Source organism: Octodon degus, unplaced genomic scaffold (genome assembly GCF_000260255.1).
Source record: "Octodon degus isolate 3935 unplaced genomic scaffold, OctDeg1.0 scaffold00017, whole genome shotgun sequence".
NCBI classification, from domain to species: Eukaryota; Metazoa; Chordata; class Mammalia; order Rodentia; family Octodontidae; genus Octodon; species Octodon degus.
In genome coordinates this window covers 18,005,961-18,026,650 of record NW_004524593.1, presented here as the reverse complement: position 1 = coordinate 18,026,650, position 20,690 = coordinate 18,005,961, and the positions used below count along the sequence as shown (strand labels likewise).

Below are 20,690 nucleotides of genomic sequence, written 5' to 3'. Positions count from 1 at the left end.
TCCCGTTTCATGTATCCTTCTGCTCTGTGAGTTCACTGATCCTTGTCTCTTTTGCAGCCTGGGAATCTGGGCTGGGCCTCATACCCGGGTGTGGCCAGTGAAGCCCGAACAGCAGGACACAAGCAGGAGCACAGCAGGTAGGCAAGAACACACTGTAGCCTCCATCCCACCTGCACGAGTTTTTTTGCACTATGAGGAGGAACCTAGGTCACCTCCCACCACTGTCATTCCTCCATCATCAAACCTTCTACCACCGAGTGAGGCCACATCAGACTACCCAGCTGCCCCAGCCCACAAGGGCTTCCGGTGGATCCACCAAAACGCAAGTGGAAAAGATCAGGACAAGGCCGCGCAGCTGAGCTGAACTCCCTACGTACAGCGCTTTCATGTCTTCCTTTCTCCTCCTGTTCTGGACTCACTTCTCAGGCACATGCACTCAAGTGTGTGTCAGGCAAATGGAGCTGACTGTGGAGGCGGAGGGACTTCTGCAGGTGACAGGCAGAGTCTTACTGGGAGTTGGTTGTGTGAGACTGTCCACAGGAATCCTGACTTCCCACAGCTGAAGGCAGGGGCTGGGTGTGGTGCAAGAAGGCCTATCCTGAAATAGTGTCCAAAATGATACCAGGAAGCACCAAAATTAAAAAGGAACGCAAGTCCTTGGATTCCCATGGCATAAAGAGAAGCCAGCCACTGAAGCAACTGCTTGCAAATGGAGGCAGATTACACTTTTATAGCAAGATAGAATAATGCACTTGTTCTGGTCAACATGTTCCATCTGTCGATTTTTAAACATCCTTTCTTAAATTCCTAGAAGTCTTTATGTATTAGTTTCTTTTCCACTAATTGCTTTTTGTGTTGCTTGGGAATTGAACCCAGGAACATATACGTGCTGCACAAGTGCTGTTCAAGTGATAGCCCAAGCCCCTCAACTTGTTTATAGGGTTTTTGTAAAGAAATATTTTTTATTAGTACATGTTTATAGTACATGTCTATATTCTTTGTATTTAACTTTTTAAAATGACCTTGTCACAGAGTAATAATCAATAAGGGATCAGGACGCCTGGCAAAGGATGACAAAATCTAGAACGAGAATATTCTCATAAGAGAAATGTTAAGGGGGACATTCATGTCTGTCCCCGACTGCCTTACTCACAAGAATCAGCACAGGAGCAGCTCTCCTATATCTAAACATTTCTAGAAACATGACCATTTGTAGAAAGTGAACACATAACTGACTCAATATTTTCTGGACAAATGTTTCAATTTTAAGACCAAAGGAGGGTAGAAATACCAGTTGCATTAGAATATTTCCACATAGGGCCAGACAGCCTGGGGGAGAGAAACAAGAACTTTGAATACTGTAAGGATACTTGGAATTCTCATGTTTATACTTTTCTGCTGGATGGTTAAGACCAAGATAAAGCAAGACCTATACAATGAGAAATGTAACTTTTGTATCTGATAAGGTCAGTCAAATCCCTTCAGGATTTACCCTGAAACCCTGTACCACAGTTTGTAGATCCTTTGTCAGTGTCAGCCATGTGGATGAGTCACAGCCATTGCTGGCCAATGTGCTCTCTGTGAAAGCCTGAGAGAATGTTTTCTCTCCATGTGACTCTCCTTAGGCACACTCTACATCATCGATCACTTTCCACTTTGGCCCCATAATCTCCTTGAACAGAAAATTTGGGCCAACACTGAGTTACAGGATGTTACAGTATAAAACATAAAGTCACATTAATATGCTGAGCTGTAAAGGGCTTAAGTCAACAACTTCTGACATTGTCAGTCCTACAGATAACCCACCACTATTATGGACTACTGGACTATATTGAATTACTTTGCTGAATTCAAGCACCTACAATATTTGAATGGCAATGGAATACCCATCTCTGACAAAACTAAACAGAAAAGGGGGATACAAATGAAGGACTATTTTGTCATGAAAAAGATTATATATCTGTATATACAAATTAGGTCAAATATACATTACTTTCTCTTAGTTCAATGAGAAGATTTGTACTAATAGTGTTTAGACAAGATATCATGTCTGCGTCTTGTACTATGAAGACAAAAATATGCAATGTATTAATTATTGTAACTATCCTACTGTCCTGTTTTGAAACTATCTTATTACTATTCCTTAATAAAATTATTATATTTTAAAAAAAAAAGAGTACCTGGAGTCAACAGCAAACCTGCAGTCATACAAACCCATATCCCTTTTTGCAATTAATCAGCAATCCTTTTGCTTCTGTAGTTTAATTAAATTACCTAATTTGCACATCTAGCATTTATAGATAATATCAGATGTTCCCACGATCTAGAAAAGCACATGTAGTTAGGAGAGGGTGTCACAGGGGGAAAGGCAGACCATTTTAATGAAGGAATTGAAGGGCTGAGGTGCGGGAGAGATACGGCAGGGAAGTGTGTGTTCTGCAGCTTTAAAATTATACATGCAGGGCCCCTGTGGCCCCTCCCACTGCTCCAGGTAGACCCTGGGAACCTGGGGGGGAGGGGGGGACTCAGTTGCAGGCAGCCACCCAGCTGACAGCACCTTGCAGGTAAGCAAGTGTCCGCAGGTAAGCAAGTGTCTGTGGGGCAGGACTTTCCGGACACTAGTCCTGCAGCGTTTCCAGTTTGGTGGTCCGTTTGCCAAGTGTCTGGGGGCTCGGGCGCTGCTGTCGGGCACAGAGGGGCAGGGCCCTTCTGCAGAGCCATGTGCCACTCAGAGGGGACAGTTTGAGATGCAACACAGGGACGCTCTCAGCCTGTTCCCCAGTACAGTCACTTCCTCAGTATTAGGAATCCACATCAAGCCTGCAACTATGCAGTCCTGTGAGGAAACACTAACGCAAACATCTGCGAGCTATTAAGGCCTGGGATGCACAGGTGGTGTTGGGTGTCTAAGCAGCTTTATCGCAGGCTTAAACTTGCTGGCCAGGCTGGCTGAGGGGGGAGGGGGCTCTCCTGCGTTTTTGCAAGGTAGCTCTGGATTGCAGCATCCAGGCTGCACTTAAAGAAAATGTGAGTGACTCTTTACCTTGTTCGGTGGAGTGTGTAGGATAATGTCCAGGGGCGTAGGAACAACACCATTGCTATGTGGTGAAATATGTGATTAATAATTACATGCAAAGAGAGAAAGAAACTGGCAGCCCCATGGACTTTTGAAGCACTTGATTTGCCCAATAAAATCAAGATAGTCATCAAATAAATGGTTGTTTTGCTCTAATCACTAAACTTCAAAATATTTTGATAAATTCAGTGTGTTTCTCATGCTGAGTGTTACAGCTTCCTTTCCTTTAACTTGCTGCGTTTTTGATCCCCAGGCACCGACTCAGGCTCCTGTGTTTGCCATGGCCTGGAACGTCCTGGCTGCTGCCTTGGTGTGAAAACGCGCGAGCGGGTCTCGCCCGAGGTGCTTGAAGGAGCTCGCTCCCAAGCAGGGCTAGCGAGCAGCAAGCGCCTGATTACTTATTTAGAAAGGCTTTCTCAGGAGGAGAAGGCTTTTTTGTAAACATGGATTGCCTAGCTCTTCCACTGGGCTTCAGCTTCCTGTTTCAGGTCACTGAAACCTTGATCTTTGCCTCTGTTGCTGCGGCCTCCCTGGCGGCCCCCCGAGGCCTCTTCCCCAGGCTGGAGAACCTGGGTGCTTTCAAGAGTGTTTCCACTGTGCCGACCCAAGCCGCGTGTGGCCACCCAGACCCAAGCACGTTTTGCGACAGCTCTGCGGCCCCTGGAAGCTTGAGGCTCTGTGCACCGCGCCTGTGCCTCCAGGCCTGTCCCTACCGCTCCGCCTCGCCTCCCTATGCGGCCCTGATCCACAGTGGCTGCAGCACAGAGGACAAGACTGATCTGCATCCTCGCTCTGCCAGCAACTCCACAAGTTTCCTTTTCGCAAAACACAGGAACTGCTGCCCTTCTCTTCCTTCTCCGAGGCTAGCGGAAGCGTTGACCTTAGCCGTGTGGTTGAAACTTGAGCAAGAAGGTGAAATGTAAGTAGGAGTCTGCCGTCCAGTTTTTCCTAACACCCTGTAAAATAAAGAGTAGTGGAAATCGTTGGAAGCAGACTGCAAACTGGAAAGGAAGGCCTAGACATGGGAACTAACGCCACTGAAGCAGCTCCCGGGTTAGTCTTTCCTGCTCCATGCTTATAATCTGAGTAGTTTTTATCCCAAGATGTTTGCTCTTTTCTATGAATGAAATAGAGCATGAACAAAGAATGTGTTAAAATAGTTTCATTGCGGGCTGACCCGTTCACACCGGAGTCAACCTCCACCTGGGCCCCAGTTATATGAATTATAGACATTTTCAAACTCTTGTTCTAGGTTTATTGTATCCCTATTAGGGAATACAATTTTTTAATTGGTAGATGACTTTTGAAGACTTAAAACTGTGTTCTATACATCCCTTTTCCCAAAAAAGAGCTGTTTCTTTGACTCTTGGAAGATGTTCAGTAAAAGGAGTTAGAAATACAAATGGCATGCCACCTCTGAAAGGATACAGATTTTGGCTTTTACTTGGTTGTGTCTTCATCTCCTGATTACTTAGGAAATACACAGATGAGCTAGGAAATTCTCAGAAGCTTTCATACACTTGCTTCCAGCAGAAATGTCTTCAAAATAAGTTTAGGGTGAGGCATCCTCATCATGATTATTATAGTTTAAGCACCTATTTTTTTTTATTCCCACAGTCTTTTCTCAAATGTATCTGATGTATTTCCCCTAAGTAACATACAGCGGTGTAGAAATTTTAATAAACAACAAACAAGGGTAGTTTTGAGGCTTTTAAAGAATTTTTGTTTTAATTGTCCCCCAGGATTTGTGGCCCTTTTCCAGTGATATTTCATGTATGAAAATGTTGGCCAAGCAGCAAACAACGTGGGGAACAAACCAACGAAGCCTTTACGGTCACAGAAGCAAATCGGACCGAACTAGCCTCAGTGCTTAGTTTCAATTTTCAAATGAAAGTTCACGTCTTTTGATTTTGTTTTCAATTTAGAAAATAATCACAATCCATTGTCTTTATTTTCACAGCCCCACTAAACGACTCTCTTGCTTTCTTCCTGTTGGAAATTTCAGTAAATTCACGCTACTCTGTTCATGAAACCAGCTTCCAAAGAGTCCTCAAACATTGTCTCTTGACAAATAAGGGCTAGAATAAAATATTTTCCCTGAACTTACAGGAACATCTTTGGACCGAATTAATCTTCTGTCGGCATTGTTTTGTGTAAACAATGACAGAGGAGTATTTATAGAGGTGGTAGCCCACAGTTTATGGTTTTGAGAGTTGCTTGCTTGTACCAAGGTCATTTTCATTCTCAGAACTAAAATACCTATGGGAATTAGGGGAATTTCAGGGCGCTTGCACTAGATAAGTAAAACAAACAAAACGTGGATTATCCAATTATTGTTTATTCAGGAGCAGAATAAATCCAGTTCCTAAATATTTTGCTACCTGCCTTCCTCTCCCATTTATTATCTACCAAAGCTAGTATGTTTACAAGCAAACAAAATAGCCAGGAAGATAATCAATAACATATTAAGAAATGTGTTTCCAGTAAGCTTGGGGAAGTAAGTCTGCATTTGGTAAATACGGTCTTGAGTAATGATCGAATTCTCACTAGGAGATTTAAACTCAAGAAAAATGAACAGAGGCAAACTCTCCTTAGATTGTTTAAGACCTGGAGGCAGAGGATAAAGCAAAACTCTTTCATTCCACTAAATTAGAAATACCCAAATCTGATGTGTTAAAAAAGAATCGGCAGCAGGATTTATATAAAACCTTCATGTTCACTAAAATTATTTGCCTAAATTAAAAATATACTTCTTCCCATATCTTTATTATTAAACCCATGTGCAAAATATGCTAAGTTAGCTCAGTAAAAAAGTGGCTGCCAGTGCCATCCAGTCTTACTGTGGCTTCCCAACGAAGGAAAAATAGATTCAAGGGAGAAGAAGTGATCCATAAAACATGAACCCTTCCAGGGAAGCTTTAAACATCTCTTTAGCAGTGTTTCTTGTTTGGCCCAAGTTTACTTTTACCTTCTTTGCTGTGTCACTTAATGTGACCACTTTTGGTTACCTATCTACCCAGGCTTGAAGAGGTATAGAAGTATGCCACTGTTAGTGACACAAGTGGCTTCTGAAACATATTTTGGTAATTGATTGAACACAAAACCTAAACATTTTCTGAAACAAAAAAAATCTAGTCTTTCAAAATGTCACATTCTTCCAAAATGGGATTACCTTGCTTTCAGAAGTATGACCGTTCTATCGGGGCTTCAGTGGGGCTCTGTGGTCGGGGAGAGGTGCCAGTCATCTGCTGGCCGGTGTAGGGTAAGTAGAGACTGCAGCTGTCTGTTCTCCATTTCATCATGGGAATTAAATCGAGCAATTCTGACTTCAGGGCTAACAATTTAGTGCCTTCCATGGACACTAAATTCTCTTTACATTAGAAAAAGAACGACTTGCACCGATGACTCAATGCCCCAGTGGGATGTGGAGTGTCGCACCACTTCCTATGAAAGAAATGGCACAGAAAGCCATGAGCCATCAGGCTAAATGTTAGTTTTGTGGAATGATTCAACCACGTAGTTCCATCATGAAACTCTAATGAAGGGTGTTGAGGCTCTGGGGGATATACTGTAAATAAAAAAAAAATCCCTATCTTTTATTGAAATAGAATGTCTCCTTCGTTGGAAGAAAGCTTGCTTTGGGTGTAGCGTCCCCCAGGCACTCACTCGTAGCGCACTGTTTTGAGCGGAGTTTGGGGATTGCGTTAGCACCATTGTGATTGTGGGGTGCCTCTGCCTGTGTGCCTGCTCGGAAGCTGACCTCTCTCTCCCCTGCTTCCTCCTTAGGTGTGTCATAGAAAAGACGGTGGATGGGCAGACTGTGTTCAAACTTACAATGTCTGAGAAAGAGACTACGTTTTATTATCGTACGGTAAATGGTTTGCAGCCTCCGATAAAAGCAATGACACTGGGGAGAATTCTTGTGAAGAAATGGCTTCATCTTAGTGTGCAGGTGAGTGAAATAAAAAATATTTAACATTTGGTTAAACACAAGAACCTGTCTTCCTTTCTCTCCTTTAAATGGCATCTAGCCACAGAATCTGAAGCTGTGTCCCATCGATTTCAGGAATGTGTAAAAGACAACTAAGAAAAATATTTCAGTGACCTAATCATATATCCCCTGATACAGGAGCAGTTACCACCCTCCAAAATTGCTGCAAAACCTCCCTGAGAAGCTTACAAATGATGCTGTTTGTAGAAATAACATTCATTTATTTTATTGTATTTGTTTGGCATATTTGATTTTGTTTAAAATGTGCAAAGCCTCTTTTGGGGTCGAGTGATAATTCTTCTGGTCCCGGCAGTCTGGAAAGCGCTGCCTGAGTCTTTACAGCTGTCTTTCTCCGATAGCATCTGACGATGTGAATAAAATTTGGCTGCCGCATTAAGTGGTGACCTCAGAACTAATGAACTTTACACTTGAGCACTCAGAAGGTGTTATGTTATTATTTCAGTTGTCAGCCACAGCTCGCACGAGCCGCCGAAGCTGTGAAAGGCGGCGATAGCTGTGAGATGTCTGGTATTTGCAGATCCTAAAGCATAGGCGCCGTTTACCCTTGTGTTTCCGCAGGGTGCTGCAGCCGGTTGGTACCACCCAAGGCTGCGCTCTGCTCTCCAGCCATAGCTCCCAGTCTGTGCTTGCCCGGGAGCACCCCCCAGTGCCACAACCCCAGCAACCCCACTCGCATTAGAAGACGCTTGCACCCTAATCTGCATCTGTGCATTTTATGACAATTGCCTTCTGATACATATATATATATATATATATATATATAGCCGGCAGTGAAGGGAGGATCTTGTTTGGCTTTCAGGTAACACCTTCACAGAGATAAAATTCTTGATGACTGAGATACATCTTGTACACAGCCTTACTGTGCCTGGTTAGAACTTTGACATTCCACTATGGATTGGCAGGGGAGCACATCAAAGGTTTTTGGAAGAAAATGTAAAATAAAAATGCAGAAAGCAAATCAAGATTGGGTTTCAGAAAGCGCTGGCAAAGTACAGCTCAGTCAGCATGCCCTATTTATGGAGAACTTTCATGTAGCGTATGGGTTTAGTGAGTGTGGTCAAGTGGCATTCCCAGGCCAGTGGCTGGAAAGCACACACAAAGTATGGGTTGGGTCTGCCACCAGGCCCTGGCTGTGCCGCGCGACCCTTTCAGTGTGTTGGTGCCAACTCCCTGTGGTGCTGCCACCTGCAGGAAAGGGACCCATTTACCCTGTAATGGCAAATTCTGCCCAGCAAAAGCATTGTTCAGAATTAGGGACAACTGCTGAGCAAGCGCTCCCTGTAGAAAATGCCAGAAAGGATGAGATGATTGCACAGTTTCTGTATCAGCAATGATTTTTTTGAAAATATTTTTATTTGCTTGATTCTGTGAAATTGTGCTCAGTTTTGGCAGGCAGTAGTAAATTAAAAGCTTCACAAAGAAAATTTAAAATCTAAATGCAAAGAAATACTGTTGCTGAATTACTCTCCTGGGAGTAAAATGCTCTTAGAGTGCCTGTTGAAATCAGCATTGTCATTTCAGTAAGTGTCAAATGTGAGTCATTGCCTAGTTTAGGCAAAATTCTTCATAAATCTTTAAATCTTCCCTTTAGAAAATGATACAGTACTTCCGACTTAATGACACTGATTTATTTCATAAGAGTTTACTCCCCAGAGAAAACTTATCCTTTGCAATTTGTCCTTTTTTAAATTTTAATTTGTGCATAAATTTTAAAATAGTCTCTACTATCTATATGTTAAAGCTATGGACCTAAGCAATCATAAAACATTGAAAAAGCCATTTAGGTCAGTCATTTACAAGAGGTGATCAAAAATACAGCAGATACATACAAACATTCATTAGCATAAGCATATTAGCAGTACTCAAACTATGCAAAATCCTCCCCTCTTCTTCAAACACATTTTTCCCATCACTCTTGCCATTTTCTGAAGCAATTTTTGAAGTCATCTTTCACAAGTCTCTTCATGAGGTGTGATCAAAAATGTGGTGAATGGCATTGCTGAGAGCCAGTCAATTAACACAAAAGGCAGGTGTATAAGAACATGGTGGCGTGTCCTCATCTGTTTCCCCAATCTGGCACAGTGACATGTTTGGCTCTTCTGCAATGTCAAAGTGTCCATCAAATGTAAATGTTTAAATGGATTCAGGACACAGAGGCAGCTGCACAAAGGCACTCATGAAAGAAGACTACCATAGAGGCTTCAGAAAGAGGCAGGAATGACGAAATAGGTGTGTTTGCAATGAGGAGGAGTTTCTCTTTCTTTTCTTTTCTTTTCCCTTTCTTTCTTTCTTTCTTTCTTTCTTTCTTTCTTTCTTTCTTTCTTTCTTTCTTTCTTTTTTGTGGTACCAGGGATCAGGAGGAGTTTCTTTCTTTTTAAAAATTTTTTCATTCATTTTAATGAGAAAAAAAAGATAAAATAGCAATGGAACAGTTTCAAAACAGGTGAGTAGGACAGTTACAATAATTAATACATTCCATATTGTTGTCTTTGCAAATTGTTCAAGCAATGGCTATGACTCATCCACATGCCTGACACTAGGGGCCTGGCCATAGCCCAGTTCTTTAAGGGGCTGCTTCGGCAAAGCTTTCAGCCTCAGGTTGCTGTAGTTCGATCCCCACAACATTCCAGCCAGCCAAACCACCCCTGAGGGCATTTGGAGCAAAAAAAAAAAAAATCCTTATTCCACATGCCTGATACTGACAAAAGATTCACAATGTGCTGTATATGGTTCCAGGGCAAATCCCGAGGTGATTTGACTGACCTTACCAGATAGCAAAAGTTACATTTTTAATTATATAGGTCTTGCTTTCACTTGGTCTTAACCATCTAGCAGAAAAGTGTAGCCATGAGGTATAAAATGTAAAGCTATATTAATATGCTGAGCTGTAAAAAGCTCAAGTCATCAACTTCGGACAATTGCCAGTTGTGCTGGTAACTCACTACTATTATGAACTATTGAACTATATTGGGTTATTTTGCTTAATTCAAATACCTAAAAATATTTGGATTGGCATCAAGTATGAAAAGGTCCCTTAAAGACCCCTCCAAATACAGCTTCTCTAACACCAATGGAACACCTATCTTTTTTGTTTGTTTGTTTTTGTTTTGTGGCACCAGAGATCAAACTTGTGACCTTGTGCTTACCAGGCAGGGATGTAAGCGGCTGAGCTATAGCCCCGGCTAGAAGGAGTTTCCTGAGGGGAATCAACGGCCATGTGTCTTTTACTGTATTAAACAGTCAACTGAAATTTTTAAATTTGAAAAACTGAAAGTTGTTTTCTTAATCATTTGTTCAGGCAAAAATGAAAGAGTACTTACTTCCCACTGGACAAATGCATGGGGCTCCGTGTGTGGGGCCCTGGTCTAAATATATTTGACAGATGAAGTTTGGAAGAACGCACATTGTTGCTATTTAATAAGGAAAGTTCTCTTCATGGAAAAGTTGCCCTGAGAAATAGTGGGAAGCCCAGAGCTTAGGAGTCAGGAAGTCTGACCAGGGAAAGCACCAGCACTCTGCAGCCTTAGGAACTTGCTTGACTTGGTTTCCCCATTTATTTACCGAGAGGATTCCATTCTGTAAATCAAACAAAACCCAGTGATTTCCCCAGGAAAAGTAAGTGGGGTGTGTCAGGAGGCAGGAGGCACGGTTGATGAAGGCAGGAGCGTAGTCACGGCTTAGGGCCCCTCGCGGGTCCTCGGCAGAGCTGCTGAGGATGGCTGTCCCACTCAGGCTCTCCGGCTCCCCTCTGAGCGAGCTCTCTCACTCACACCAAATGTGTTGCAGCAGCGTTAGTGGTCAGGAAGCAGCCCGAAGCAACTCATCCTTCTTTCATTATAGAATCGAAAAGGACGTTTGCAGGGAAAAATGTCATCTAAATGATCAGTTCCTGCTGCACCATGACAGTGTCCAAAGTCTGATTTTGGAGATAAAGCCTTCCTGTCGTGCAAAGGAAAGGACAGAAGTCGTGGTACTTAGTGATGTAGTTTAGCCAGGTTTCTAAGTGCAAGCCCATACTGAATATATGTGCGTATTTTCACACATCCTTGGCCTCCACAAATCAATGAGCTTTTGCAGCATGTGTGTGTGTGTGTGTGTGCGCGCGCATGCGTGCGTGCGTGCACATGTTTAAAAAGAGAACACAGATGTACTCAGGCAGTCACTCAGAAATCTGAATTTAACTAGAAAGACCTGATGACACAAAACTAATCAAGGAATCTAACGTATGCCTTACCTGAAATACCTCATATTCCATAAGCTTTGTATATAAACTTGAAATGCTCATTTCCCAAATCAGACAAGAAGATGTTATTTTTAAACAATAAAATCCATGGGCAGGTAAGCTCTTAGGAAGAGATGGGCATACTGAACATCCGAGATGTGATGTTCTGTCTCTTTTGTTTTTTAGAGATGTAATTTTCTAAGCAATAATTATCTGATATTTTGATGGTGATGGATCTATGAGGATTTAACCCCAAACGAGCATTTTTGAAACTGAAACCTGTTAGAAAAGGATTAATTTTAAAATCAATATTCATTTGGAGACTAGAATCTGACATGATTATCCATTTAAATTTCACCCCAGTGTGTGGGGTTTAACACATTGGCTCATTCAAATTATATCAAGCTGAAATTTGTTATGTTGTATTTTTATACTAAAACTGGAAAAATCAATTCATACATTTTATTGTAAAATGGGGAACACTGATAATACTAACAGATTGTTAAAAGCGTAGTTTTCATACTGGATCAGCATCTACTGTAGTTATTAAAAAATCTCTCTAAAGCTCTGGAATGTGTACTCTTATTTCATTTCATTAAGGATTGGTAGGTGAAACACCTTGGCAGTATATGCGTCGAATTAGGAGCAAAGCCTCAGAGCTTCCTATGGTGCACTGAGCCACTGACAACAGGAGCCCCAGATTCTAGCTAGCGTGCTTTGAACAGAAGAGCAGCTCACGGGGAAAAGGCATGAGCACACGAAGCTTAGGAATCGATAGACAGAGGTACCAGCTGCATAGTCGTGGCCTGTTCATGAAGTCTGTTCTTGTGATTTATGTATTCCATCTGAAAAAAGGAAGACTGCTGATAGTTCTGAGAAAAAGAAAATGCACTCGAACATTTGTTAGGATGGATAAACCCAGTCTTTCAGCCAGTCTCTGGGAAATAAGCCACGTGCACACTTTCCAAGGGTGTCCCCGAGTCTCTGCCAACTGCCGAGGTGACGTACAACACCCAGGACATGGTGCCTCCTTCACTTGCTTAGAGAGCTCAGGGTTATGGGATTATCACTGAATCATGACCCCAAACCCTGCACCCACTCCAAGAGCATCTCTACCAGAGTATTTATTTATTTATTTTTAAAAATGCATTTGGTACAGGATCTCAGTACACAGCTCAGACTCCTAGTGATCCTCCTGTTTCAGCCTCCCCAGCACTGGGAATACAGGTGTGCACCACTGTGCCCCATCTCTGTGGCCAGCTCAGCATGCCTGGGGGCAGGGCCGGTGTGGCATGTGGTGCTGGGGAATCGAACCCAGATCCTTGCACTCAGCGAAGTAGGCTCTTAGTCTGCTGAGCTATCTCACCAGTCCTGTGCATAGTACTGTTGCAGTGACTTCCACTGCTTTTAATTGTAGCAATTGTGAGTAGGCGTGTGACAGCAGGCACCACAACTGCTTGTGCAGGACTTCTGCCTCATCATCCGAGCATCACCTGACTTAACTAATTTTGGATTATTTGGAACTAACCTAAAATTTGTGGAATTAATGAAGTTTTTCAGAATTATCAGTCGGAAATTGGAATAGCTGCTGTTGTGGAAGACTGATTTATGTGTACTATGGTAGACATTTTACATGCTTTTCAAGTGCTAGTAACAGTCTTAAGGCATTGAATTATATTATTCTCATTACCAAGAGGAAGAAAACATGTATTCAGGAATTTAATTTACCTGGCTTAATTGGTGGTGTTAAATTTTTCTGATATTGAAGTAAAAATAATAAAATGCTTCATACTTAGGTCACTGTGAAGCTCGAAAGGGCCATTTGCAACATTCTCTGGACAGCAGCAGAACCCGAACCCAAAATGAACCCATAGGAATTCAGAGAACATTTATATTATAGACGTGATTTTCTGACATGTACATGCTTTGTACATATTTATAATGTAAATATTTTATTGTTTTACATATTTACATGATGCATACAATCAGCCAATTTATTTTACAACTCTATCTCTCATTTTTGTTTTCTTTTTGATGTTGTTGTTTACTTGTTTTTGAGGGAGATTTTGGTTTTGTGAGTCAGGAGTCTCACTATGTAGTTGAAGCTGACCTCAAACTCACTATGCAGGGCAGATTGGCCTTGAACTCACAGTGATCTTCCTGCCTTAGCCTCCCAAGTGTTGGGATTATAGGCATGAGCCACCACAGCTGGCTGCCCTCATTACTACAAATGGTATAAATGCATAACAGAATAAAGTCTTATTTAAGTACTGTTCGGTATTTCTGTGATATATGACAGTGGCTGTATCACGGATATACAATAGCTGAGAGAAAAAATATCCCTCTGAAGCCACCCTGCTCACCTGGATGAGGCCACATGGATCTAAACTCTTACTTCAGACAGACAGGGGCTTCTCCTCCATGGCTATGGAGAACGATGAAATCATTCACGGATTCTCTGTGCATTTTATTTTATGTGATGTCAAGATGTAATATTCAGTAAAAAAGGCCAGGTTTTAGTTTCTGACACCTTAGTTACAAGTCGTGCAATCCAGAAAGAATGATGTGAGTCCACGAAATGTCAGCGTGTGTGTTACAGGGTGGAAGAGAGCCTGAGCTGACTTAGGTGTCATAGAGCATGATGTGAACACGTGGGGACATCCCGTGACGGAGGCGGTGCTTCACGGCCGGTGCATCCGCAAGGGAGGGCGCCACAGTCTATGGTGGGAACAGGCGGTGGTCAGCAATCTGACCAATTCTGATGGTCTTTTCAAAGGAGTGGTTAATGCTTTCCTTTTTAAAAATTCTTTTTGATGTCTTTTAACTTTTTTCACCAATTTTGAATGTTTATTTCTCACAATCCAAGCAACTAATTTGAAAGATAACGTTATGTAATACAGCCATTGCTGAATTCCTATTATTTTGTTTAGTGAAATTCTGTATCATTTCTAATGTTTTTTTTTTTCTTTTTAAATCATATTGTATTCTCTTAAAAAAAGATCTGATCAGTAATCATACCAGAGAAAGGCAAAGTAGAACTGTGGTAACTTTCGTGGGCTCACACGAAGAGGTACTTGACCAATTCACTCAGGTCAAAGGGGCTTCCTTGAAGAAATTATGTTAAATATGTGTATTCATTTTCCAGGCTTGCCCTATCAAATCTTTACAAACTCTGGGACTTGGAATAATTTAGTGTCTCACAGGTCTGGAAGTGGAAATCTGAAACCAGGGTGGGGTGTGGCCAGCCCTTCCTGCAAGTGGTAGGAAGAGCCCTTCTTTGCCGCTTTGGGGCTTCTGTTGCCCACGGCAGCACTGGCCATTGCTTCGCGGGGGGCGAACCACAGCAGCTCTGCCTGCAGCCACCAGCGGCCGTCTGCTGTCCTGCAGTGTCTCTCTCTTCTCTTTCTGTACAGACACAGATAAGCGGATTAGGCTCCACCCATGCTCTGCAGGACTCAGCTTGGTTACTTCCAACATGATACTGCATGTTGTGACTTACGACAGGTGTAAAAGTGTTAAATATCCAGTAGAAGTCATACATGGCATAGTGAATTTCAACCTTTCCTTGGATGACAGGCTTGCAAGAGGACCCTGTTGGGACACTGTGTGGAAACGGTGAACGGCGAGCTTCCAGTCCATCACGTGGTCACGAGGCTGACCCCCCAGCAATTTACAGGGTGCAGTGCTGCTTCGCTGTGATGTTTGGTAGTTAGGTGTATTATGTTTGCCCTACCACATTTTCAACTTATTATAGGGTACTGGGGAGGGAATTCTTCTGTAAGTCAAGGGGCATCTGTCTTTCTAAATAACATAATAGTTACAGGACACCGTCAGCTGGCAGCAGTGTACTCAAAAAGATTCAGCGGGGCCAACTAGACAATCAGTGAGAGTGGAGAACGTTCTGTATGTGCTGGACAGCAAGCACATGCTTTTGCAAGAGGGAATGTGTCACACATTAGAGACTAAAAGGCCAGTGTGGGAGGCACTGGTGAGAACTGGAAGAGACCCTGCTGTAAGGAGCATTGTTGGATATATTAAAATTTCTTAAATGAGATTCTACTGAAATGGGGTGCAGGGAGGGTGGCGAAGAAAAAGTGTATGGTGCGAACATGTTGTTTTGCTAAAGACTACTCTGGCTTCCAGCTGGAAAAATGGCTGCTTGAAGCCAGGAGAGGAGGGGTGTGAGTCTTCCCATGGTGTAATGCGGGCTACAAAGGCAATAGGTACCCTGCTGAAAACTCAGCTACTTTGATAGCAATTTTGGAGTTAAAATTAAGGAGTTTACCAAAGGAAGCACAGTAGAGGTAAGGGAAAGGGAGTTGTTGATGAGTCTTACTTTTCTGACTTGCAAAATTGCACCAGTAGTGCCTAACAGTTGTTGGAAGAAAGGCAGAGTTTTCCTCCTCAGCATGGTGAGTTGAACCTCAGTCCACAGGAGGAATGACCAACTATAAGAGTCATTAGCAGTGTTAGTAAGTGGCAAAAGGTATTGTGATACCCACAACCACCACACATCCAGGGGCTGTGATGGGGGACGTGCGTGACGTCTTACTTTTTTGCCTTGGTCGACCTTCAGAAGTATGTACAAACAGCATGACCAGAGTTCAGGACAGGAAATCATTGACTTGAGTGTTGGGAAAAATAAATAAAGGAGTGATGTTAGCTGACTCTTAAAAATAAATAGGCTTTTGGTTGGTGGAGAAGTGGAGGAAGAATGGAAATCTGTACAGGAGGACAAACATGATACGAGGAAATGAAAGTAGCTGAGAAATACATATGTTGGGGATGAGATGAAAAGGGACTAGAAAATCTAGCTACAACCTTGCTGTTTTTTTCTCTTAACAGATAACTCATGTTTTCTTTGCTGCTTCTGATGGAATCTGTTTAGTAATGTGTGTGTGTGTGTGTGTATATATATATATATATATATATATATGCACAATATGCACTATGTAGACGCCCACAGTTTTATTTAGATAATGTGCACAGAGAGAATACTGCATGTCATACTATGGTATTTATCTTTTATAAGTCTGATCAGCATCAGTGTCATATTTTATGGCCAAAATTAAATCCAGTAAAAACTTTCCCATAGTAACATATCCTATAAGAACATACAACATGAATACATTAATATTTAAGCTTGGCAACTGGTATTTCAAAGCAAATTTAGTAATTACTCTTGCTAGAAAATGTACTTTCACTCAATAGCTACAAAGTATCCAGCATATAAAAGTAAAATACAAATATATTCAGCATTTATTGTAGCAACTATTAAAATTAAAAATTGCTATTAAAAATAAGAGTATTTTCCAATGGCCACTCAATTTTTCACAGTTTTGAAAATGCTACTATGGCAATTCTGTGAAATTTCTAGTGGTTAAAATTTGATGGTAGTGCTTTTTAAAACCTATATTATCTAATGGAATTGTCACTTATATTATATCATCTTCACCTATAAGCCAACTATCATAAGACCTAGATTATTTTTGCTTTTTTGTGGGTATCATTTCTGTGCCCAGAGGGCTAACTGATACCTTCAGTTATACATGAACAATTCTCACTGAAGTCAGAGAGAACAGCACTGCATAACCTAGGGCGGAATTTGGCCTATGGTATGTATCACTTGGTAATGGAATGGAGAATACGACTTTATTTAAACATGGACTTGACTGGTTTTATTTTCCTATAGTTTCCCTTGGTATTTCTCTAAAATGCAACACTCATGTATTTCATGTGGCTTTATTGTCCAGGCTGCATTATAAGGATGTATGTTCTACTTGTGTATCTCTATAAGACAAACACAGAACATTCAAAATTAAAAAAATAAAAAGCTATTTTCAAATATAGAAAGGCCTTCATTGGCTAGCTAATTTTCTAATGATCTAACAGCAGCAAAAGATGTTGATACTTGTAAATTGCATCTAATAAATTTTTATAACTATTTCATTCTTTCTAAGGATGAAATAACTACGAGAAAGCTGAATAGTGTTTATAATAGTAGAAACATACTTAGATAGTTTTTGTTTATTCTTAGTCTTGTTTGTAGCCTGGAAAGGGAGGAAAGAAAGAAAGAGGAATGGGAGTCATTAGACTTGAGTAAAGGCCTTGGGACAAAGCCCAGCAGCCTGCAAAGGAGGTCAGCACATGCCAAGGTTCCCTGTGGCCAAGGAAATTGAAATTGTGGATCTATGGTATATAAGTTAAGGTTTTTCATTTTCTGTGCTATTCTACTTATTTGGCCAAAATGTTACATGTAATTATTTTGGTTCATTGTCACTTTGGAGAATTTAAAGAAAGTGTTTTGTTCAACATTTGAGTAGAAAATGAGGAAGTTGAAAAGGATTGTCAAAAGAATCAGCTGCCACTGGAGTGAAATCTGTGGGAACACACACCAGGATAGATGGGGATGATTCTAATTAAACCCCCTAAATACCTTTGACAGTCTCAGATGGAACACTGTAAAGAATGTGTGAAGTGGGCCAGGGAGATGGCTCAGTAGAATAAGTGTTTGCCTGGCAAGTGCAAGGGTATGAGTTCAATCCCTGGTTCAAAAAAAAAAAAAAAAAAGAATGTGTGAGGCTTTTATAAATATTAAAGAGATCAAAGACCCCAGAGACTTTGGAAAAGTGGAACGTTGCATTTGGAAAGTTCTAGCATAGATAGTGTTTCTTTCACTGCTCTTACTAATTAGTGTTATTTTAATTGTACATATGTATGGGGGACTGTATAATTTGATATATGTATATAATGTTCAGCGATCAAATCAGTGTAGTTAGTATTTCCATATTCTTAATCATTTAAAAGCAATTTTTGACTAATGCATAGTAATTGCCCATATTTATGAGGTATAGAGTGATATTTCAATGTATGTATACAGTATGCACTGATCAAATCAGGGTCATTACCAATGCCATCTCTTTATCATTTTCTCATTTGGGGACTTACAGCTCCTTTGTCCTAGTCATTCATAAATATGTGGTAGGCTGTTATGAACTGAAACTCACCCTGCTGTGATGGAGGGCATTGGAATTTACTACTTCCGGCTGCTCCGTTTGAGTAGCCAGTTATTCATCGTCTTCTAATCTTCCTCCTCTCCTCTCCAAATCTCTAGGAATCACAACTCTACAGTTGGTTCATTTGTTTTTATGTACACACCCAAGAGAACCCCTGGAATACTTTTCTTTCACTTCCTCAGTTATTTCACTTCATATAATGTCTTCCAGTTTTGTACATTGTGATGCAAATGACAGGATATCACTCTTTTCATGGATGAATAATATTTTATGATGTATAAATGTTACATATTCTTTGCCCATGCATCTGTTGATGGATTTAGTTTGATTCTATATTTTGGCTTATATATTGGCACAACAATAAGCATAGGCGTGCAGATATCTCTTTGGTATGCAATTTTCACTTTGCTGCTTTGCGTCACGACTATACTAGTTTACATTCCCTTTTCTCTACATGCTCACCAATGTTTGTAATATATTTACTTATATTTGTGTTTCTGTTAGTAGCCATTCTAACTGGGAGGGAATGATATCTCTCATATGGAGTGATGATCATAATACTCATTCTGATTTGTATTTACCAGGTAACTACTAACGTTGGGCATTTTGATTTTTATAACTTTGTTGCCCATTTTAATTTATTGCTTTGCCTATTGTTTATTTCTATCACTTGTCCACCTTCAATTGAATTATTTGGCCAGCTACTATTGTTATTGAGTTTTCGAGTTTCTTATCTTTTCTTGTATATTACTCCTTTGACACATAAATATTTTCTCTATTCTGTAGCTTGTGCCTTCAATCTTAGATTGTTTCTTTTGCCATACAGAAATTTCTTAGGTTATTCTAAGAGACAAATGAAATATAGTTTCAGAACTATACAAAAATCAGTGCCATTTTATATAACAATGAATGATATTGATGAGAAATAAATTGTGTAACTAACTCCACTTATAACAGCTAAAATAGCAAATACCTAAAATCTAATCAGAGATGTAAAAGACTACTACAGTGAAAGTGAAAAATCTCTCATAAAAGAAATAGAAAGGACACAAAACTTTGGAAAGATTCCCTATGTTAATGGAGAGGAAGAATTAACATTGTCAAAATGTCCATGCTCCCCAAAGCAAATTACAGATTCACTTCCATTACCTACCAGCAAAACATATTATAAAGCTAAAGCAATTGAAGTGGTGAGGTATTGGCATAAAAATACGCAGAGACCAATGGAACAAGAAAATGTCTAGACAGCAGGAATGGGCCACTGGACCAGAAGTACAGTGGGGCACAGCAGGCCCACTCCAGCTTGGCAGGCCTACCTACTAGGAAGGAGCTGTGGTTCAGGCAGCCAGCAGGCCCAGCAGTCCACTTGGATGGGGCTCAGCTGGAAGGAGATGAACCCAGCAACCAGACGCAATCCAGTTCTGGCCAGTCGACTTTAAGTTCAGTAGATCTAGACAAGGTGAGCTGAAGCATACTGCTGGGCCCCACCAAGCCAAACTGAGGCCCAGACCTACAGAAGCATCCTTGTGGCACAGAGGTGGCAGCAGATATCTGGGGTAAACGTGTCTGCCTGGAAGACTCCAGGTGCATGAAGGGGAGGTGTATAGCCAGAGCTCAGGGGAACTAATTTAAAAACAAATTCTCAAAAAATTTAAGATCTGCTTTGTTATGCAGCTATGTTTGCTTCTATGGTCTAAAGTACAAGCCCATTAGTTATAAAAGTATGTCAGTTTCTAAATTTCAATTGCTGTTATTAGCATTGCTAATGATACTACTATAAATAGGAAACCATATTTGCCTTAATCACGTGATCTCCCTTGGGTGATAATATTGGGAGGTGCTTGGGTAATAATTTTACCAAAGCCCTACACTGAAGTACAGAGGACAGTGCCGAATGGAAAGCAGTATCTCACTGTCAGTCAACAGAGAAGGCAAAATCTTGGAACACACACAAAACAAGAATCTTGGACACAGAAGGGATACCTAGAAAACAAAAACTAATAGGCATCAATGAGAAAGAAGGAGGCCACACAAATGACATAAAAAGAATATGGGCAAAAGTAATAACAGAAAAGTTCTCACATATGGGAAACTATCTGACATTCAGATGACCGAGGCATATAGAACTCCAAATAACACCAATCCAATTAAAACTGTACCAAGACATAAAATAATCAAGATCCCAGGAATTCAGCACAAGAACAACATAATAAAAGCCACTAGAGAAAAGAAACCAATCACATTTAAAGGAAAACCCATCAGAATAACAGTAGGTTTCTTCTCACAAACCATCAAGTCAAGAAGAGCATGGAGCAAAGTACTTCAATTCCTATAAGAAAACAAATTCCAACCTAGACTAAAATA

General features: G+C 40.9%; 1 protein-coding gene across 1 annotated transcript in view; it reads left to right on the top strand.

The window, feature by feature from the left end:
- Positions 1-2,518: 2,518 nt before the first annotated feature.
- The window catches only part of Ush2a (usherin), a 732,353-nt gene continuing 714,181 nt past the window's right edge, over positions 2,519-20,690 (top strand). The window contains exons 1-3 of the mRNA XM_004626936.2: positions 2,519-2,564; positions 3,330-3,995; positions 6,863-7,028. Coding sequence (XP_004626993.1) covers positions 3,520-3,995; positions 6,863-7,028 — 642 coding nt within the window. The 5' untranslated portion in view covers positions 2,519-2,564; positions 3,330-3,519. The remainder of the gene's footprint in view (positions 2,565-3,329; positions 3,996-6,862; positions 7,029-20,690) is intronic.